Below are 23,681 nucleotides of genomic sequence, written 5' to 3'. Positions count from 1 at the left end.
TGTGTTCTGCAATGTGAAAACTTTTCCTTCCTGCTCTCCGATCACTGTCATGTGCATCAGGCCACACTTACCACATGACTGCGTCCTGACCGGTTGCTAGGCACCAGCGACACATCATGGAGGTCTGTGACTGACATCTGCTTCCTGTGGCATGGCTTGAATTCTGTGGTTATGGGTAGAAAAGTTTTCTTTCCTAGTGCACTGCTTGAGAATTCTGAAGATGTCAGAAATTTGACAACATTAAACGTGGAGCTTTAGAACAGCATTCAAGGTCATGGAAAGAAAGGAACTGATGTCAGCATGCAGTGGTGTCTGTTGTAAATACTATCTATGGTTATTACTCTATGATTCTTGGCTTCTCTATGTACTCCCTACATTCCAGAATATATGTCACTCTGACTCTACTCTCCTTGTTCTATCAGAGTCAGTTGGAGTTTGGTCAGCAGGCGTTGGATCACTCTGCTGTTCTCCTTAATAAATCTACTTCTCAAGTCATGATGTGTCTGGAGCTTATATACGAAATTCTGGCGACGTTTGACTGCTGACCAGACAAAGTGGAGGCCGGACCAGGAAAGTAGCGTGTCACTCAGCAACAGTAGAAAGGACCCATCGCAGAAGAACCCATCTGAATGTGCGAAGATTGTACAGTCTACTCGAGAGAAGGAACAAAATAGTCCAGAAACGAGAGGAAATCTAAAGATTTGAAGGGAAAATCTTACCTCAAAGTCGTTTTAACTGTGAGTAGAGCGTGCGGCTCGAAAACGTATCCTAGCAACGCAGCGAGATTCAATGTAGAGAGCAAGGACGTCTTCCGTGTTAGCCTCTCTCTGGATATAGAAACGAGTTGTGCGCAAGTGACGCATCACGTGATACGCACAGCGTATACATGCGTTGCAAGCCTCGTTTTCGATAGTGGCCATTTTAGAAATATCTTCGGAAGAGATTCACGGACAATGAGTGATATCATCGCCTTAGCAACAGACAACAATTCTGTTTGTGTTTAGCGGTTATCACCACGAGTACTCACAAGCGCCGTGGAGTTGTCGCATCATTATACTTGAAGGTATTTTCACAAAAAGATGATTTCTGGATTATTTTGATTTCAATGTAAAACGACTCTTGACTGCCTGCATATTATATTTCTATAGCGATTTGCTTTTAAATGTGCACTGATATTGTACTGATTGTTTCATATTATAAATAGCAGCAAAGACAAATTAATTTTCTTCTTGCCACTGCAACAAGCTTGACATTCTTTTTGTCTAGAAAGGAAAATTGAAATGGCACAACAAGTGAATGTCATTCTTCCTCCACCATTTTTGAGTGAGCCAGGGAATCCACCAATATCGTGGGAAGACTGGTTCATTATTTTTTACAATTATCTGGAGGCGTTTGATGGGCAAGAGTTTTCTCCTAAGAGGTAAAAGGCAATCCTACTCAGCACTTTAGGTAAAGAAGGGCAACGAGTTTTTAGATTTTTACTAATGGCATTACAGGCTAATGGTCAAGCTATGGCCGACGAATACAAAGAAGCAATTTCAAGAATTGAAGTACGGTTTTCAAAGGAGGAAAACCTTGTTATGAATCGTTACAAATTGTATACGCACAAACAAAAAACTGAGGAGTCAATTGATGATTTTGCTGCTCGTCTAAGGGAGTTATCTTTCAAATGCAAGTTCGGTGCAATGAGTGATGAACTCATTCGTGATCAGTTAATAGTACAGTGCAACAACAGGAAGATTCAAGAAAGACTTTGGGCAGCAAAGAATCCCACGTTAAAGGTAGCAATTGAATTGGCAAAAGTCATCAGAGGAATCTGAAAGTTGCATGAAGGCCATAGACAAACAAAGGAAAAACACATCACAGCAAGAAGTTTCTGAAGTTTCAGAAAAAAACTATTACGCTGATAGTGAGCAAAATGTAGATGATTTGGTTGCTGTGGTTAAAGACAAATTCAAAACAAATGTGAGGAGGAACATTTCAACAAATACGATTTGTTCAAGGTGTGGTAGCAATATCAATACTTCGGAAGCTAGATTTTGTTTTGCAGCCAACAAGGAGTGCCTTAAATGTGGACGTCTTGGACATTTTTCAAAAATGTGTAAAACAAAAAACAGACAGAAAGTTGCAGTGGTTGAAGAATACACTGATGTCTGTAAAAATGAAAGAGACAGACTTCTAGTAGTTGACGATGTTGACATAGTTAACGAGGTGGATAGAAGGCAAAACAGGCCAAAGGCTATTTTTGTAATTGATGGACACAAAGTGTCACTCATGGTTGATACAGGGTCAAGATACACTATCATTCCCCAGTCCACCTTCAACATGTTCTGGAAGGATAAAGTATTGTTAAAAAGTGACATTTCACCTAGGGGTTTCCAAGGAGAAACTATTGACATTGTGGGTTATTTTGATTCAGAAATTGTGTTCAAAAACAGGTCTACTTCTGGTAAAATATATTAATCAGTTGATGGTCCTCCCATTTTGGGTTGGGTACACCAATATGATTTATATATTATTATTAACCCAAGGGCACCTGATCAGATTATGGTTGTTGAGGATGAGAAAATTGATACCATTTTGAGTGAATTCAGTTCTGTGTTTAAAAACGAACTAGGTGTACTGAAGGGCTATTCTCACCTCATCAAACTTAAACAAAATTGTTTACCAGTTCAACATAAATTGAGAAGGATGCCACTTTCCATTAGAGACGAGGTAAAATCTTTGATAGATGAGATGCTTCAAAGTGGAGTCATTGAACCTGTGGAGGCGTCCTCATGGGTATCTCCGGTCATGATTTCGAAGAAATCGGACGGAAAGTTGAGATTCTGTGTCGATTTAAGATCTCTGAATAAGTGTGTTATTGCTGATACATTTCCTTTACCTAACATTGGTGAATTGTTGTCCACCCTTAAGGGTGCAAAATTTTTCTCAAAGTTGGATCTCAAGAGTGCGTACCACCAAATAAGTTTACATGATAGTTGTAAGCATCTCACTGCTTTCATCACCACTGAAGGCATTTTTCAATTCACACGCCTTCCATTTGGCTTAATTTCAGCAGCCAGTGTATTCCAGCGTATGGTTACTGAGATTTTTAAAGGTCTACCGAAGGTTGTGTATTTCCAAGATGACATCTTGGCTTTTGGTGATTCAGTAGCTGAAACCACAGCAATGGAGCGCACACCGCTAGCCCCTCCTCCGGATCGCCCCTCGGGATTCTGGTACTTGTAGTTCAATAGTGGATCACCCAGGTGGGTGCAAGTCGGTACTTGTTGGACTGATGAATCTCTAGACCCGATACATGTCCCGGGTTTTTGGGTATCGCCCGAGACATGGCTCGGGTTTCGGGATAACTTCCCTCATCAGTAGAGAAATGGTTAGGGGTGGAGGAGAAGGCCGCCAAACAACCGTCAATGGCCTCGATGCCCGAACCGGCACGCAGGGCAGCATCCAGGAGCCCGTCGGCTCAAAGCTCAAGGGAGCCAATTAATAGAAACCACCGCAATGGAGCGCACACCGCTAGCCCCTCCTCCGGATCGCCCCTCGGGATTCTGGTACTTGTAGTTCAGTAGTGGATCACACTATTGAACTACAAGTACCAGAATCCCGAGGGGCGATCCGGAGGAGGGGCTAGCGGTGTGCGCTCCATTGCTGTGGTTTCTACTAATTGGCTCCATTGAGCTCTGAGCCGACGGGCTCCTGGATGCTGCCCTGCGTGCCGGTTCAGGCATCGAGGCCATTGACGGTTGTTTGGCGGCCTTCTCCTCCACCCCTAACCATTTCTCTACTGATGAGGGAAGTTATCCCGAAACCCGAGCCATGTCTCGGGCGATACCCAAAAACCCGGGACATGTATCGGGTCTAGAGATTCATCAGTCCAACAAGTACCGACTTGCACCCACCTGGGTGATCCACTATTGAACTACAAGTACCAGAATCCCGAGGGGCGATCCGGAGGAGGGGCTAGCGGTGTGCGCTCCATTGCTGTGGTTTCTACTAATTGGCTCCATTGAGCTCTGAGCCGACGGGCTCCTGGATGCTGCCCTGCGTGCCGGTTCGGGCATCGAGGCCATTGACGGTTGTTTGGCGGCCTTCTCCTCCACCCCTAACCATTTCTCTACTGATGAGGGAAGTTATCCCGAAACCCGAGCCATGTCTCGGGCGATACCCAAAAACCCGGGACATGTATCGGGTCTAGAGATTCATCAGTCCAACAAGTACCGACTTGCACCCACCTGGGTGATCCACTACTGAACTACAAGTACCAGAATCCCGAGGGGCGATCCGGAGGAGGGGCTAGCGGTGTGCGCTCCATTGCGGTGGTTTCTAGTGATTCAGTAGCTGACCATAACCGCGTACTCATAGAAGTTCTGCACAGAATTTGTGATACTGGTCTTACACTACGTAAGGAGAAGTGTTCATTTCTGGTGCAGCATATCGAGTGTCTTGGTCATGAGATCTCAGCTTCTGGAGTCAAACATAAAAAAGATCTATTAGAGGCAATACGCTCTGCCCCATGTCCGATTGACAAGGACCAGCTTAGGTCGTTCATGGGGTTAATAGAGTATTACTCTTAATTTGTTAAAAAATTCTCTGAGAAAACAACGCATTTAAGAATTCTACTTAAAAAAGGCTCTAAGTTTGTATGGGGTTCAGACCAAGAATCAAGTTTCATGCAGATAAAAAAAGACATATGTGAGGATAATGTGCTTGCACCTTTTGATATCAAACACATTTCAGTATTGATGGTAGATGCGACTGCAAGAGGGTTAGGTGGAGTACTTCTTCAAAAAACACAGTGAGGGAGAACGTCCTATTGCTTTTGCATCACGTACTTTATCCTCATCTGAACAGAATTATTCTGTAATCGAGAATGAGGCACTAGAGGCTGTTTGGGGCACATACTACTTTCGAACATACCTTTGGGGAACAAAGTTCATCCTTAAAACAGATCACAAACCTTTAATTCACATCCTTTCTCCTGGTGGTGTGATTACGGGTTCTCTGAGATTAGCGAGGTTGGCAGCAAAACTCTAGGATTATCATTTCGAGGTTCTACATGTGCAGGGTTGGCAGAATTTTCAGGCCGACTGTCTATCTAGACTCTCGATTGATGATGTCAATCTCATGGAAGATCAATTCATTTGGATGCTAAAAATGAGGGTCGCTTGGATTCATGATGTTTTGTTGGTTGGCAAAGGGTCTTTCTCGCAGGATGAATGGGTCAAAGTGATGAAAAGTGATCACACATTACAGGAAGTCATATGTATGGTTAAACAAGGCTTTAGAAGGGAAAGTTGTTTGCATGTTGCTGTTCGTCCTTTTCTCAAAGTCCTAGATGAATTATCTACTTGCAGCAATAACATTCTTATGCGTAATGATAAGATTGTTCCACCTTCAGAGCTTAGAACTAAGCTAATTAGCATACCACATGAAGGAAATCTTGGGCAACCACTAACTCAACAGAGGTTAAAAGCAAATTTTTGGTGGCCTGGGATAGACTCTCAGGTTTTATTGTGGATTGAGAATTGCAAAACTTGTAAGGAGGGAGAAAAGAGATTGAAAGTTGCTGTTGGCTCGTCAATAGGAAAATTAGATTCTCCAGATATTCCTTGGCATACCATTTGCTTAGATTTTATTGGGCCTATGGAAGAACTTGCTTCGCATCAACGTTTTGCCATTGTTTATTTATATGTTTTCAGTAAATGGTTGTGTGTTGAATTTGTAAGAGACATTACTACTGATAGTACAATTACATTTTTAAAATCACTTTTTCAGGAGGAAGGCTATCCTAATGTTATCATTACAGATAATGGCACGCAATTGGTGTCCCAAACTATGCGTTCATTTCTTTCAGATTGCGGTGTGTCACATCATCGTACCTCTCTATATAATCCCCAGGGAAATGGCCTCTGTGAGAGAGTCAATAGACTTGTTAAAGGAACAATTCAACTAGCTCTCTCCAAGGGTGAATCAGTTTCTGTTCTTGTCCAAGACATGGTTTATGCATACTGCACTACTGTTCATGGCTGTAGAGACAAATCACCTTTTGAGTTCATGCGGGGTAGAGTTCCAAGTACAAAACATAATCCTTCTTGGTTGAAAGAATTAATAATCAAAGATGTTCAATTGAAATCTCAAAAATTATGAAAAGTCATAACTTCAAATATTTCTAAAGGTGATTATGTAAAAGTTAAACCAGGTAGGATTACAAAAGGGCTATCCAAATTTAGGGGACCTTACTGTGTCAGAGAAGTTTTTACACATTATATTGTTCTTACCAATGGCGAGAAATGGAACATTAGAAGAGTTGCTTTGTATCAAAAGAAGAGGTCACTTTGTCCTGACAGTGTTTTGCTGAATCCATCTGATGGGTTTTGTAACAGTAGGAATAGTGGTTATATGTTATATGTTCTATTTCATTTTCGTCTCCTGTTAACAGAAGTTGTGATGGCGGAGGTGATGCTACTGATTCAAGCTGTTCAAATGTTCCGAGTGCCATCACTGATTCTTCTGTTTCTCAAAAGGCATCTTTTGATGCTAATGCCAGACTTGCAAGGTATCGTAAACCACCTGCTTATCTAAATGATTACTGCTGCAATTAATCTGTTATACATTTTATTCTGAGTTGTTTATCTAAATGTTGTTTATTGTTTCTACATTTGTAAAGGAGGAAGATGTGTTGTAAATACTATCTATGGTTATTACCTCTATGATCCATGGTTTCTCTATGTACTCCCTAGATTCCAGAATATGTGTCACTCTGACTCTACACTCCATGTTCTATTAGAGTCAGTTGGAGTTTGGTCAGCAGGCGTTGGGTCACTCTCTGCTGTTCTTCTTAATAAATCTACTTCTCAAGTCAAGATGTGTCTGGAGCTGATATACAACAGTGTCCCATATATGCAGCTCTACTCTGTCGCTTCTGAGGTGGCAATGAGGTTGCTGTGGAGTCGGATGGCACTACCCAGTAGCACGGTGGAGCTATTGCTTGGAAGTTCCTTGGATCCAGTCTGGTGCCTGGGAATATTTAAAGGTGAGGTATATGTTTTTAGAAGAATCAATCAGATCTAGAAATGTGTCAGATGATGTTTGAAAACCACCTTAATTTTTTCACTTTGCCTTTTCATTAACACATGATTAGTTGGTTCCTTATCTTTGAATTTTATTAGCATATTTTTCAATTTTTTATTATTGTTATGCTTACAGTATTCAATAGCATTTATTCTACACTAGTTTATTGTTAATTGCTTTATCTTGATTACTCTTTATTCCCTTTCCCTTGTTCTTTTATTGTATTATATGATGCATCTTTCTTTTGGTTGCAGCTTTACTGACCTATTCTTACAAGTTTTTAATACATTACTTTACTATTATGTCAAATAGGATTTGATGTATTTTTTGCATTGCTGTTATTTTTCCTGTTTATTTCTTAATAAAATCAAACTTTAAAAAAAAGAAGAATCATTCATAAATAAGATTTCAGAGACGAAGGAAGGGTAAGAAATGTGGGAAGCAAAGCCACTGAAAATGTTCAACCCACATATGATTTGAACACTCTGTGCATACCTTAATGGATAAGACAACTTTTCCAATCCATGTCGAAACTAAGCTGAAGTACTCCATCTATGTAAGTAGTGAGAATCACACAGTGTTCGGGTAATGTCAATCCTTATCAGCCAACCCCCTGACATTGCAGTAAAGAGAATAAAATACAGTTTCAAAACACACCTTGATTTGGGTATGCAGCATCTCCTGCTATACCAGAGATGGGACACACACGCACAGCTCTGTGAGCACTTCAATTATGATTTGCAGAACCTCTTGGTATTCCATAGCTAGAAAAATGTCAGAGCCTTGCCAGTGTACCTCAGGTGGGCAGTACTGTCTACCGTTTGATTCACTTATTTTTCAAAGGCTAAGCCTTCCTGCTGTGACCAAAAAAGTGGTTGGCTGTTTCAAGCTTCAAAACCACCAGTTAGCACAATGATAATGTGACCACAAATAAAATCACATGAGACCTGATCATGCAATCACACTAAATAACATCAAATGACATTTTACCCAGATTAGAGTTAAGCTTACACTCCAAGGTGTGAGAGTCACCTTAATTTAATTAATTTAATTGTGGGTTTATATAGCGCTAGAATCAACTCCCGGAGGAGTATCTCCGCGCTTCGACCGCTGGGGAACCCGTCCTGGCTCACCCTGAGATATGGTCCCTAATGGGTATCTCTAAGGTGCGACCAAGCATCCCCGGCGGTCTGGGGGGCCGTTGTGAAGATGAGGCAAGCTAATGCCCAGAGTTGCCGAGTGTGGTCCCTGACTGGAGTAGGCACCGAGGCTGTACTAACCGTGCTTTGGTCGGTGTGCCGGCAGCGGAGCTTCGCGACTGTCATCTGTTGCTTCGACGGCAGGGCACAGCCACGCCTGTGGGGGAGGACGCCGCAAACACCTAGAAGAGCTATGCCGCCGCCGAAAAACGCCTCAGCTGCTGCAGCCAGAGCACGGGTTGCGAAGGCAGCCAAAGTTCTTCGCAAGGAAGCGGAGAGGCTACAACGCGAGGGCTCATTGGATGGTGTCGAGTCCGACGGTGCACCGGTGAAGGTAGGGAAAACAAAGAAACAGCATCCAGCACAGTCTGTGACAAACACCTCGAGGCAGGAAGTCATTGCTTCTAGGAGAAAGCTAAGTGCCACCGGGGGGCAGACAGTACTTGAATTAATGTTAAAGAAACGACCGGCACATGTTGTTGATCCACAGACTGAAACCGAAACTGTGTCATTATTAACTACATCTTTAAATAGTGATCAGGATAAGAATCTTGAGCGATCTCCCACGCCTCAGATAAATAATGCCTCAATTATAAACAATGGAGTATTGGAACCTCTAAATACCCCCGTAATCTCACAGCTTGTAACCGAGGTCATACCTACTACTCTGCTTGTTAATGAGATTTCTGTGACTGCACCCTTGCTGAATAGTGAGCTGGGTAAGGCGGAGGAGCATGAGATCAGTCCAAGTCAAATAGAAGAAGGGCACGCCATGTCATTCACCGGCCCAGGCGGCAACATACTAGGGGTACAAACTGAACTCGCAGATGGGACCATAGAGACCATAGAGACGGCAGGGGCCACAACCCAGCCTATATGCATAACACCGAATCTCTTAGCCCCTACGGAGGAACCGCTGTCCAGGCCCCCCCACACTAACTCTGAACTGATTATAGCGAATGAAGGTATCACTGGGTCAATACCTAATCCATCCTTACTACCAAACGCTCAGATTTCAGAGGGGGAAAAGGATCTTAGCATGTTTTACTCCTTCTCCGATGAGACGGGGGAACCTGGAGCCGATACTGCGGGGGAATGGTCAGAGAGCTACGATTCCACAGAAGAGGAGGAGGAAGAGGATGATGACCTCCACCCCTACTCATCAGATGATAACTATGGGGGGGAGACAAAGTATAAATACTGTTAAAGCTAAGTCTAAAGCAGGATCTAGAGTTATACAAGGCAACTCCAGGCACTTGGCTACATCTCATGAGGTCAACCCCGGTAACTCGGAATTACCCTCTACGGCGGTTGAGACTATTTTGCAAGCAATTGCGGCCCATCGAGAAGAGGCCGCATTAGACAGCAGGAGATCACGTGCCGCCTTGCGCAAAATGCAAGGAGTTGTTAAGAAACTTTCAAAGACTTGTAATCATATAAGCGAAAGAGTGACAGATATGGAAGCAAGGGTGATGTCTGCGGAGAAAGACTCTTCTGAGAACTCAGAGAAAATTAAGCTTCAAGAGGCAGAGCTGATGGACATTAAATGGAAGCTTGAAGATCATGAAAATAGGCAGCGGCGCAACAATTTGCGCATATTAGGAGTGCCGGAGAAAATTGAGGGGGAAGATATACGAACATTCATTGTTAAACTTTTCAGTGAGTCAATGCCTGAAATAAAAAATTGGAACTGGGATATGGAAATTCAACGAGCCCACCGAGTTCCATTCAATTTACCATCTAAACCAGGAGTATACCCCCGTGCTATTTTAGTTTACTTCGGAAATTTCCTGCTAAGACAGGCTGTGGCAGATAAAGCGAGACCTGACCGTAAAGTATCCTTTTGTGATTTTTTGTTTTTTTCAAGGCCAGACTTTTGCCATACTACCGTGGAAAGAAGGTGGCGGTTACGTCTACTGATTAAACCGTTTCAAGACAAAGGGGCCCTTGCATTCCTGAACAACCCTGCAAGATTAAAAATCATCCATGGTGGCCAGACAAAGTTTTTTCAATCGGAAATAAAGGCGAAATCTTATCTGGAGGAAATATCCTAGATAATAGATAATAGCTAAAGTTACAGACATTTGTAGGAACAATCAGTATATGTTCAATGGGGGGGGGGGGGGGAAATTGCTAATTACATCTTGGTCCACATCGTAACAGAAATGCTGATATTTTTGCAAAATTATTGACTCACTTGAGAAAAATGTTATTGAAGTATTGCCTTTGTATTGTCGTTTGGTACTCTATTGTAATTATGTAGCTAACGGACATTGATATGGACATGGATATGGATATGATTTATGAATTTTGCATTTTCTTTTGCCTTATCTTTTTTCCTACTTCACTTTACTTATCAGTACTTTATCTTTATTTTGATTTTGCTTAGAAGCGGTAGCTCAGTTGAGGTGCAGCAACCTCATCACACAGACTCTCCTAGAGTCTGAATGCCTCCACTAGGGGGAAGCACACGGGGAGGGTTTCTGGGGAGGGATTTTTGGGGTTGGGGGAAGGGGGGAGTGTGGGGAAGGGAGATAAAAATAAAAAACAAACCAGGTTTATTAGCAAGAGCAAGCTTAATCTTTGAGACCATGAGAAAGGAGGTACAGCAAGAAAAGGATTACTACTGGAGTAAAATTATTAGACAATTTTCTTATATTAACAATGGGTAAACTTTCTGTTCAATCTTGGAACGTAGGAGGATTGTTATCCAGAGATAAGCGTCTTAGATTGGGGGAATTAATAAAGCTTAATCCTGTTGATATCTTGTGTATTCAGGAGACACATATTCCCTGGAGCAAAAGAGCCTTATTAAACCTTAAGGGTTATAATCTGTTAATCTCGTCGTCACAACACTCAACTATTAGAGGTGTCGCAATCTTTGCGAAATCAAGTTTTGGGAAGGGAATACGTTTTTTATCTGATGTACATGGAAGGTGGGTAATTGTTAAGTTGGCCAATGGAATCACCATATGTTCCGTTTATGGATCTAATCATGATGATCCCGCAATATTCCAAACTTTGGAAATAGAACTAGCTACTTAGCAAGGCCCGCTCATTCTTTGTGGCGATTTTAACATTTCACTCCTGCCTTCTCTTTTTACTCAATCGCCTCAACAGAAATATGTGGGTAGGAAACCAAGGGTATACCGCGCTGTCAAAAGTTTGGTATATAGCTTGGGCCTAACAGATATCTGGATACAAAATAATCCTAACGATTATGGCTATACATATTTCTCCCACCCCCATCAAAAGCATGTTCGGATAGATTATGTATTTACTTCCAGGGATCTGGCATCTGATTCATACATAAACAAATTACCCAAAATAATTTCTGATCACAACCCTTTAGTATTACTAATTACCTATGATACTAATCCCGATCAAAAGAGTTCTTGGTCCTTTGATAGGAAATTATTATCCAATACTGAATATATTAATCACATCAAAACTTGGACAGAAGAGTTTTTTAACATAAATCGCTATAGTGCATCCAGAAATATTGTATGGGACACCTATAAATCAGCACTAAGGGGGGAGACAATCAGCTTTCAAAATAAAATTAGGAAAATAATTAGAAAAGAATATGATCAAAAAATTGCAGCCCTAGCTAAAGCTGAAGAAGAACACACAGACAAAATTACGCAGAAACAGGACGCCAGACATTTGGGGGTCGATTCCGATCCGGTAAAATCCCCGTCCGTACGAATCGTATCCGGAGCCGTTTCCGTACGACTCGTACGGACGCCGTACGACCGGACGATTCCGATCCCGATCGGCCGATTCGTACGGTACATGTCGATTCGTACGGAAAAGCGCACGATCACCTACACACCGTACGGCGCGTACCCCCCATGATCGCAGGGGTACGCGCCGTACCCCTGTGATCATGCGGGGTAGGTGCCGTACACCCAGCATACATGGGGTACGGTGCGTACCCCATGTACGCTGGGTGTACGGCACGTACCCCGCATGATCACAGGGGTACGGCGCGTACCCCTGCGATCATGGAGGGTACGTGCCGTACCCGGGGGGGGGGCGTTCTGTACCTTTTTCGGTGCGAACTCTGCATTTACGACTGTTTTCAGCTCCCGTAGGAAAAGGGTCGTACGGTGCGTACCCGACACGAATCGTACTTGCTGGGTCGTAAAAACCAGCCGCAAACCGTAGTGATGTCGCGTACAGCGGGTTCCGAGTGAGACTCGTACGGAGATTTGATTCGTACGGAGTCCTGTACGACTCGTACGGAGTTCGGCTCCTGGTACGGATCGTACTTCGTCGTACGTACGGGACGTTTACGGGTACGATTCGTACGGGGAAAAAACGCTCCGTACGACGATTCGGTGCGCATTTTACCGGATCGGAATCGACCCCTTGATGTTACAAGTAGTAGTGCTGAAAGCCGAATAAAATACTAAACTTAGTCAGAAAGCTGCCCAAATATATCAAACACATAGGAAACTTGTTTATGAAAGTGGGGAGAAAGTGGGTAGACAACTGGCACTTACCACACGCCAGAAAAATGCTAAGAATAATATCGCATCAATTGTAGATAATGGGCAGACTTTTACTCATGTGATAGATATTAAACACCAATTTCAAAGGTATTATCAAAATGTATATTCAGAAGAAACTCCACCTATTGAAAAGGATATAACAGATTATTTGGATAATCTTTCTATTAACATTGAGGGTATGAAATTGTTAGATGATGTTACCAAGGTAGAATTGGAAAAAGAAATCACATTAGTAGAGGTCAGTGCTGCTTTAGGATTATTATCGTCTGGTAAAGCAGCAGGCCCCGATAAACTACCGATTGATTTATTTAAGGCCCTTAGCCACCAACTTTGCCCTATTTTACATGACTTATTCCTTGGGATTCAATACAATGGGGCTCCACCACCTTCTTGGGATGAGGCCACTATAATCGTCTTTCCAAAAAAGGGAAAACCCCCTGAACAGCTAACTTCGTACCGTCCCATATCATTGATTAATTCGGACTCCAAATTATACGCAAAAGTGTTGGCGCTCAGACTCAGCAGGATCGTTGAGGGTCTTGTCTCCCCTTGGCAGCATGGCTTTATACCGGGCAAAGGTACCACAGAACACACCCGTAGGGCTATCGCCTTGTTTGATGCCATTGCTGCCACGGGGGGACGGATGTCGATGATCCTGCTTGATGCTGAGAAAGCCTTTGACCGTGTTTCATGGGAGTTTCTCTGGGAAGTTATGAAACACAATAATTTCGGCCCCAAATTTATCCAATCTATCAAATCTATGTATTCTCACCCCAAAGCAAGAATTCTAGTAGCTGGGTCATTATCCGGATATATTAACATCTCTAGGGGCACTAGGCAGGGGTGTCCTTGCTCGCCCCTGCTCTTTGCTCTACATATTAAACCCCTTATTTTGAAATTATTAGAAAACCGCATTATTAAACCTATTATTAATCATCATTTTGAAACAAAAGTGCTGGCCTATGCCGATGATATCGCGGTCATTACACCTAACCCGATGGAGGCTATTTGTGAAATAGAGAAAACGACAATTGAATTTGGACGCTGTTCTGGATATTCCCTTAACAAAGGAAAGACCATTATTTTATGCACTAATAATACCATCTGTCCAGATCCGCGAAGGGCTGAAAAAGCCACATATTTGGGAGTTGTTCTTTGTACAAATATAAAGTTATTACCGAAAATTAATTTTGATCCACTAGTAACTAAGATCAAGAATGATTTCGAACGGATTAAAAGCCTTCAACTTTCTATCATAGGAAGAGCTAACTACGTCAAAATGAACACGCTGCCCAGATGCCTCTATCTATTTCGAGCGATCCCGTTAGCCATTGATCAAGGAACGCTAATGCTTATTAACTCATTGATATCGAAATTTATTTGGCAAAATGGGAAGACTCGGAGATCACTTGCACTTTTATCACTACCGATTGATAGAGGAGGCCTTTCTGTACCCAATTTAATCCTATATCACTGGGCAGCTTTCTTAAAACAACTCACTCCTATGATTAATGGGTATAGTTTACAAAATACAGAAGGCTTGGAAGAAATACCTTCAGTATATGAGCTCCTTCTAGGTCATCAAGCTAAGGGCTTACTCCTACGCAGGACCGAGGCAAGAAATTATAAAGAATATAAGGGAGAAGTAATGGCCAGTGCATGGAAAATTTGGAATAAAGTAGCCAAACATATGCAGATTGGGAAGCTCAACCGATATACGCCTCTTTGGTATTCTAATCCCTTTCTTGGTCATGACCTCGCTTTAGTCGCAAAAAAATGGGATAAATTAGGAATCAGAACAATTGCTGACTTTTTAGTAAATGATTTTGGTACTACCTTTTTTGATTTGAAAGCTAAATATAACTTGCCAAATGGAGATTTTTTTAAATTTGCGCAGATTTTTGCTATATTAAAAGCCTAAGAATCCTCAATTTCTCTTCATAAAATAGAAATTTTGGATGCAATACCTAGAATAAATACTAGGATTGGAACTCTATATAATATTCTTTTGAATAAACAAAAAGATGACCTAGATAAAATCGAAAATAAATGGTCTACTAAATTAAATAATCCCAATGTAGACATCATTAGAGTACTTGAGATGAGCCAGAAGCTTTTCATGGCTAGTAATCTTAAAGCACAATTGTATAAAACTATATTTGACCTCTATTTTACTCCCGCAAAATTATTTTCCTGGGGTAAACGAGAGAATGATTTATGTCCTAGATGCACCCAAGGACCAGCGACTCTTATTCATATGTTTTATAGCTGCCCTGAATTAAAGCTGATTAAAAATATGTTTTTATCCTTTTGGGAAGAAATATTTAGCCATAAAATACCAGAATCAGCAACTCTATTTTTATTTGGTCATGATTGTTCTTTAAATTTAATTAAATCTGAAGAAAGATTAATCTTTATTGGCACAGCAGTATTAAGGATAATCCTGTCCGCTCGTTGGAAAGAAGCAGATCCACCTAGTTTCCAGATGTGGCTAGCGCGCTTCCTAGCGGTCCATAGATATGAAACTGCCATATTTGAAACAAGAGGAATCAGGTCCAGGGCCCGCGGGGAGGCTCTTTGGTCTCCGATTGCTAAGTGGAAAACGTGAGTTATTCCAAGCGGTATTGGCTGATTTAAAACCCAGTTAAGGCCATTTTTGTGTTAATTGTTTAAAAAAAAATTATGCCTATATTACCTCCTGTACGATGTATTTATGTTATGTTATTTGTTGTTCTCTCTGTTCTTCATTTATGTAAAATGTCTCTTGCTTTTCCTGGTAAAAAAAAAAATAAAAAAAAAATAAAAAAGGAGTAGGCACCGAGGCGAGAATTATCGAGCCCGCTGACCCTGGTCCGCGGGCGAGGCTGTGCTCCAAGGTGTAAGACTCACTGTTCGCAAGTGAGCTTGTCCTCGAAGGTGTGAAGCTCACACTCAAAGAATGAGTGTTATCAGAACCATTTCAAGTGATTTTGTAGGTATGTGGCAGAGTTGGGTAACTGTATGGTCCTGGGTGTAAAAATGGTTGCCTAGCCTCGCCATTGCTTGCTGCATGCCTACTAGAACGGTCTCAGTCTCCAGAAATATCAATTGGCAGCCCTGAGCCTGCAATTGCCATGAGTGCCTTCACTTCTGGCAAAAGAGATACTGAATCCTGTGCGTTGTGTCACATGGGGTACACAGTCTAAATATCGAGTTTGTAATATCGACCTACAGAAATATTGAGTCTGAAATATCGAAGGTAAAGAATATCGAGGTCAAGAATATCGTTGGACAGAATATCGACCCTAAGGTAAGTAATATCGAATTTATTTATATCGATGTAAGTAATATCGAAGTCAGTAATATCGATATCAAATATATCGATGTTACTAATTTCGATATTACTAATATTGATATTTGTATTACTATTATGTATTTTATTATGTATTTAATATGTATGTGTTATATGTTTTTTGTTAAGTATTTTACTTGTTTTAAATTACATGTGTACTATTTTTATATATTAATAATGATATTTTAAAGTTAATTTAATGTTTTAGTACTGGAGCGGGTTGTGGGTTCATAGGGGAATAGGGTGGGAAGTAATATAAATATATTAAATTAATTAATATTTTTTAGGAATTATAAATTAATTTTAATTAATTTGTGCATTTAAGTTTTGTAGTGGGTAGTGGGTTTATAGGGGAATTGGGTGGGAAGTATTTTAATTGTAATTAAATCATTATTTAATTTAATTTATTGGTATTGATAATACATTCATTTTTAATTAATTATTAAATGGCAATTAATTATTTTAATTGTTAATTTATTTTTTTAATTGGTAAATAATGTTTGTAATTGGTAATTCATTTTTGTAATTGAAAATGTATTTATTTAATTGGTGATTAGTGTATGTATTTGGTAAATAATTTTTTTAATTGGTAATTAATGATTGTAATTGGTAATTAATTTATTAATTTGTAACTAATGTTTGTAATTGGTAATTAATTTTTGTAATTGGTAATTAATTTTTTTAATTGGTAATTATTTTTTTAATTGATCATTAATGTTTGTAATTGGTAATTAATGTTTGTAATTGGGAATTATTTTTTTTTAATTCGTAAGTAATTTATTTTATGTGGAAGCTATTTTTTAATAATTGGTAATTAATGATTTATAAAAAGTATTTTTTGGTATAAAAAATTATTTTATTGTTTAAAGTTTTTTAATTGCTAATCAATTTTTAATAATAAATGTGTTTTGTTTTGAAAAATATTTCATTGTTCAATATTTATTATTTGGTAACTAATATTGATTAATTAATATGTATTGGTATTTATTGTTAATTTATTGTTAATAAAATATTCAATTGTTATTATGTTTTTTAATAAATATTAATGGGTATTTGTAAATGATGTTGGTTTCAAATTTAAATTATTAATCATTTTAAATACAAACATTATTTATAAGTATGTTATATTTAATTTCTATGCTATCCAACATTTTCCCTACTGTTGCACTCTCTGGAGTGGGAATAGTAATTTTTACCCCTATGCTATTCAACGTTTTCCCTACTGTTTTACTCTGGAGTTGTAATAGTACTTTTTACCCACCCGCTATCCAACGCTTTGCCTACTGTTGCACTCTCTAGAGTGGGAATAATAATTTTTACCCCTGCGCTCTCCAACGCTTTCCCTACTGTTGCACTCACTGGAGTGGGAATAGTAATTCTTACTCAACCGCTATCCAATGCTTTCTCTACTGTTGCACTCTCTGGAGCTGGAATAGTAATTTTTACCCCTACGCTATCAAACGCTTTCCCTACTGTTCCACTCACTGGAGTGGGAATAGTAATTTTTACCCATCCGCTATCCAACGCTTTCCCTACTGTTGCACTCTCTGGAGCGGGAATAGAAATTTTTACTGCTAAGCTATCTAACGCTTTCCCTACTGTTTCACACTCTGGAGTTGGAATTGTAATTTTTACCCACCCGCTATTCAACGCTTTCCATACTGTTGCACTCACTGGAGTGGGAATAGTAATTTTTACCCCTACGCTTTCCAACGCTTTCCCTAATGTTGCACTCTCTGGAGTGGAATTAGCAATTTTTACCCCTACGCTATCCAACGCTTTCCCTACTGTTGCACTCTTTGGAGTGAGAATAGTAATTTTTACCCTTACGCTATCCAACGCTTTCCCTACTGTTTCACACTCTGGAGTTGGAATAGTAATTTTTACCCATCCGCTATCCAACGCTTTCCCTACTGTTGCATTTTTTGGAGTGGAAATAGTAATTTTACTTTCTACGATATCCAATATTTTAATTACTGTAGTTTTTTTGGACTTTAAATAGTATTTTAATTATTTTTTATTTAATATTATTTGTATTATTTTAGATAATGTAGTATTTAATTAATTAAAAATATTTTGAAGGTATATTTAATTTTTTTAATTTATTAAATAATTACATACTTTTTATTTATGTTATTATTTTATGTGTGTAGATGTATTTGTAATTTATAGTATTTATAAATAATTTACAAGTAATTAAAATAATTATTAAAAGTTATTATTAAGTATATATTATATACTTTATGTATATGTTTAATTAATGTTTATTATTATATATGTATCATTTATTAATTTTACACATTATTAAATATTTTTAACTATGTTTATTTTATTTATTAGTATTATTTACTTTATTTTACACATTTATTTTTAACTGAAAAAAACAATATTTTTAACTACGATATTTTTAACATCGATATTTTAGTTAGATATTTTTGTACTTACCTTGTTGTCGATAGGATGTCGATATACTTACCTTCGATATTCCAGCGTCGATGTTTCTGTAGGTCGATATTCTTAGAGTCGATATTCTGTCAGTGATTCGTCACATGGTAGTAGTGAGACATGGAGTGGGAGGGGTGGGGCAGCCAGGATGCTGGGGCAGCCTCTTTTTGTACTTCATAATTCAGTAATTCAAAAGGGGCAGAGGAGGGACTGGATCATAGCAGGGTGGTCTACCCCATTATCCGGCCTTTCCTCTCACTCAGAAAGGCATTGTAAGTTCCAGTTTCACTTTCCCCATGACCCAATTTCGACTTATTTTCTCGCTGCATTCGTTGTGCAATGTTTTGTTTCACTGCAGGAGTGGTTGGGAATTGCTGAGGCCTGCTCTGGCCTTAAGAAAAACCCAGAGACTCCAAGTCTCACTCATTGTGAGTGAGACTCACACTTCTGGATGTTCAGCTCTCACTTACAACAGGGCAAATGTCACACTGGCTGAGAAGGGCTAAAACCTGACATCTAAATGTACCTTCATTTTGGACACTGCTTTGTACAGAGTAGCTCCTGGGAGCTGCGGAAGAGTCAGGAAACAACACCCCTACGAGGAATCCATCTAGAGACTCCTTCATTTGATGGATGGAGACTCTTTGGACAGACAGGAGTGCCACTCCACAACTTTTGTCAGGTAACTGTCTACCTTAGTGACGTTTTAATGTTTTTCTAGTAATTTTGCTTTCAATTTGATTTTATCATTTGACCAATGTAATTTTCTATCTTGTCACTGATGTCAAAGTGTGCATACTATAGTTCCTGCTAAACCATACAATATGCTAATCAGTTCTCAGTACTAAGAAAGATCAAACCTTGAGAGCTCTGAAAGGCGGAGGACTGAAGGCTGAGTCAGTAAGCGTTAGTGTTGCTCAAAACGCAACTACCAACTAATCAGTAGGGTTGGTAAGTATGGAATGGGCTCAAATACGATACTGTGATATACAAGGAGCACTGGCTTTAAAATACAGAATAATGTAGGAGACATTAACCCCAGTAAACACGACTTTTGGCATAAAAGCATGATAGGACCAAGAGGAGGGGGAGACACAAGTTAATCAAAAATTAAAGTGAAGTGGGAGAGGGACATAAACGAGGAGGCACACTGAGAGAGAGGGTCAGTTTGAGGATAGGGCTATCAGTTGTCCCACAGGGAAAGGGAGAAGGAAGAGATTGTGTTCCTTCTTAATTTTTGGGGAACTTAAAGAATAAGTTTGTTTTTGCTACACAAGATACGAGTATCCGCTAATTAACAGCTAGTCAGGATTGGTGGTGTGTAATGTTTTGCATACATTGCATAAGGTTTTAGATTTAAAGTAAGCTTGCAAAGGCAGCCACAGGAAGCCTTTGAGAATTGGTGTGTTGTAGCCATATTTATGTTGCCCAGTAATCAAGCATGCATTCCTTGTAAGGCAGTTACGAAGAGTGTGTGGGTGGTATCATGAGTCTTGAGAGCAGTGTATCGCCTCCAATGATGTACGTTAGGATAAGTACTTGCAATGAAAAGCAGAAGATATGTAATGAGAGGAAGCTGAGCTGATAGTACACCGGTTTGAAATTCAAACAAAAATCCTTGAAAGAGGGACTGGAATTAGTTTGAAAACACTGTAGATGTTGGTGCTTGTTACAAGGGGGGTCAACCTTATTGAGCTGAATATTCTGTACCCAATTCTTTGTCTGGGATTGTACCTTCATTGAATAGTGGAACTTAGTTTCAGAGAGGTTTATTTTTACATACATTACTCCCAGTTCAGGATTGAGTAGTGTCAAGGCAGCATCTCTAGGTGTCGTATATAGAGGATACCATACATACAGCTGGACATCAGCATATTTTGTCTGGTCATGAGGACACTGAGGGACCCACATCAACATTCTGAATAGCCGGGGTGCGAGGATGGAGCACTCTGGGGCCACATGTTTGACAGGACATAGTGGGGATTTAAAAGAGGAAAGCATTTATGGACAGTAGAACCTTGTAATTGACTGTGTCAAAGGTCTCTGAAATTTGAAAAGACCCAGGAGGCACAGGTCATCTTTGTAATTCAAAAGTATAATCTTTTGCATGCACTGTAGCAACTTTGTTTCTGCAGTATGACAGACATCATGACTGATTTGCCTCCAGCAGGGATTGAGGGTAAATGTGCCTTGTAAATTGAAGCGCTACTACTCTTTCGAATGCCTCGTAGATGAAGGGCCAGTGGGAAATATGGCAGTGATGGGCGAGGTCATCAGAGTCCATGTTAGATTTACCATGGGATGATCTGCTAGCTTTCCTGGGTCCTCGGAAGGCACCTGTCTGGAGCCCGATGTGGATGATCTTAAAGTTAAAGGAGAGAACTGAGGAGGACACAGATTTGATGATGAGGGTGGCAGAATGTCAGTGCTGGAATATTAGCGTTAAGGGATTGGAGAACAGAGGTGGTTAAAGCAAGCAACGAAAAGAGAGTGAAGTGGGAATAGCCCACTGAGGAATGGAATCACAGATGCATGCGGGTTGTGATTGGTGGAGAGGTCTATGTTGAGGATGATGCTTTTAATATGTTATTGAAGAAAAATCCTTAATGTTGACTGACCTCTCAATAGATTGGGAGACTTACACAGAGAGCTGCTGATGTACCACAATTCTGGCCTGCAGCAACCCTTATGTTCATGTGTTGAGACTCAAAGACAGCTTTTGAAATGCTCCCTGATCCTTACCTGTAGACTCCGTTCTAGGAGAGGGATACACCCAAAGTTCTGCCAAAGCACCTGAATCCAAACTGCTGCATCCCTTGCTATTCTGATACCGGCACTCAAGCACAACTCTGCTGTTGGTCACACTCACCTGATTTCTCTATGGCTAAGACAGGACCATTGTTAGTCTGCTGTTCTTGGGGGCTGCCGGGATGAGAAGAAGGGAGAGGCAGAGACGACCCGTGTTGGCTCACACTATTGAAGCTGTGATTCTATGGAAATAAATTATTAGAATATAACAACAACTACCGATTCAGTGTTTATCAGACATTGCGATACATCACATAATTACACACATAAACCAATAAGTACTGCTGTTACAATGGCTCCAGCTGGCTTTGTGGAGGAGGTCAGTAAAAGTAACACAGGACCTGGATAAGAATAGCAGGTCTGATCCAATAGAAACACCTTGGGAATGTGAATATGAGAGCTACTGAAGAAACACATCCCCTAAATGGGGAAGCTAGGTATAAACATATTGAAGCCTCTGGTGCAGAGAGGGGATGCTTCTCACTTACAAGAAGAGGAATCATGCTAAGGAGTCGGACATGCCACAGAACCACTTCAAGAAGTAATTTAGATTTCTGGTTTGATGGGAACAAGAACCTGCACAGTTGGTTCCATACGGTGCAGGCACAGGGGATTCTAGCTGTGCACCGAAAAGGTGTTCAGTGGATTCTTCTTGCACTTGCGCCTCTGTCATTCTTCCCATCACCTCCATCCTTCTACTTAGATGGCTCTGTCAGGATCTCGCATCCCCTTCCCCTTCCACCTCTCCCTACCCCATGCGTCTGCCACAAACCTTTCCTTGCCCATGCCAGCTTTGTCATGCCTGTCTCTCCCTTCCCTCTCTACACCCATAGCTTTGCTTGTATCTCTACTTTAAATTCTGACACCTTTGTCAGTTTGTCCTATTCTTGATCAGTTCCTTTGGTGTCTCTTCCCTTTCTTGTCGCTATATGATTCTGCCTTCCCCTCAATTCTCCCCAGCCCCAATACTGTACCATGTGCTGTGAAATCTCTGTATTGGAGTAGACTGGAACAGGGACTGCAGGTGTAGTAATCTGTTTGAACGGATCATCCATGTAAGGGTTGGGAGTTGGCAACTTTCGTAGAAGTAAAGCCCTTCAAATTAAGAGACACATAATCATGTCACCTTACAGTATACCATCACACACAGAATCATTTTACAGACAGAACTCCATCAACACAGGAATGGTGGGCTCACACTCAGGGGACATCACACAAAGAAAGAATCCTGTTGCATACAGGATTACATTAAAAACAGTGTATACACACACACAGACACACACCACATGATGTGACACACAGGACCTTATCACACACAGAATCCTGTCACATAGAGTATTCCATCAATTACAGTCCCAGGATCCAGGCACAAACAGGATCCAATCAGATGCAGTATGCAAATAGTAGAGTAATGCAGTTTGGGGAGGGTCACAAACCTGGAATTTGATGTATTAGTGAAGCATTTAAGATCCTCAGTCTGGCGTGAGGTGCAATAGTGAATGTACATTCAACAGCAATTTATTAAGTGCTAAGAAATGGACTTCTAGGCACTGGAGACCCAATTGTAAAGGTGAAACACTCAGACAGGAAGATGATCACGTGGAGCAGTGGTAGTCGCTATGCTGTTGAGCGTACATTAGTGAAAAAGTTGCTCTCCCTGGGCTGCACTGAATTGTACCGGTGGCGCAGTGGGAGTTTCGTGGCTACATTTAGATGATGTATTAGTAGAGCAACAGAACTCCAAGATCTGGAGTGAGTTGAATTAGTCCAGCAGTGCTGACTCAACTGCTAGAGTGAAGTTAGTCAATGAGCATCAAGAACTACTATGAGGTGCCCTAACAAAGCCGAAAGGGAACGAGGACTGGAGTGAGAATCGTTGGTGAAAGAGTGAAGTTCTGAAAGTATGCAGTTGAGCACCGCTGGCCTCTGACTGATGGAGGACCATTTATGAAGAATGAAACCTGTCATGGTGGAAGGAGTTGTTTTAGTAGATATAGGTAAGTCCCCGAAATATTATGAGAGAGCTCTAGAGGTAGATGAGCGGGAAATAGAGTTGGACTGGACACTTTGGTCAGGATACATGATGAATTAGTCTAGTCTAGTCTGACAATGAACCTGACTACACCCTGACTACCGATATGTCAGATAAACTGTATATTATAATGGGTGGATTTTTGTGTGTGAGTGTCTGTCTGTGTGTGTGTAATGTATTGTCACAACAAGCACTCATTACAATCCTATGTACCCACTCCACTGTTTATGACCTAATGGGCCCTCATTTTGATATGTACAGCACCTTTTGGAAAG

At 40.6% G+C, this 23,681-nt stretch overlaps 1 protein-coding gene across 1 annotated transcript in view; it reads right to left on the bottom strand.

Annotated features, from left to right (window-relative positions):
- The window catches only part of LOC144790871 (actin filament-associated protein 1-like 2), a 266,716-nt gene that overhangs the window by 66,367 nt on the left and 176,668 nt on the right, over nucleotides 1–23,681 (bottom strand). The window contains exons 12-13 of the mRNA XM_078665527.1: nucleotides 22,349–22,469; nucleotides 21,436–21,556 (exon numbers count right to left, since the gene is read on the bottom strand). Of these exons, the coding sequence (XP_078521653.1) occupies nucleotides 21,436–21,556; nucleotides 22,349–22,469 (242 nt within the window). The remainder of the gene's footprint in view (nucleotides 1–21,435; nucleotides 21,557–22,348; nucleotides 22,470–23,681) is intronic.

Source organism: Lissotriton helveticus, chromosome 11 (genome assembly GCF_964261635.1).
Source record: "Lissotriton helveticus chromosome 11, aLisHel1.1, whole genome shotgun sequence".
NCBI lineage: Eukaryota > Metazoa > Chordata > Amphibia > Caudata > Salamandridae > Lissotriton > Lissotriton helveticus.
This window is presented reverse-complemented; position numbering and strand designations above follow the sequence as displayed.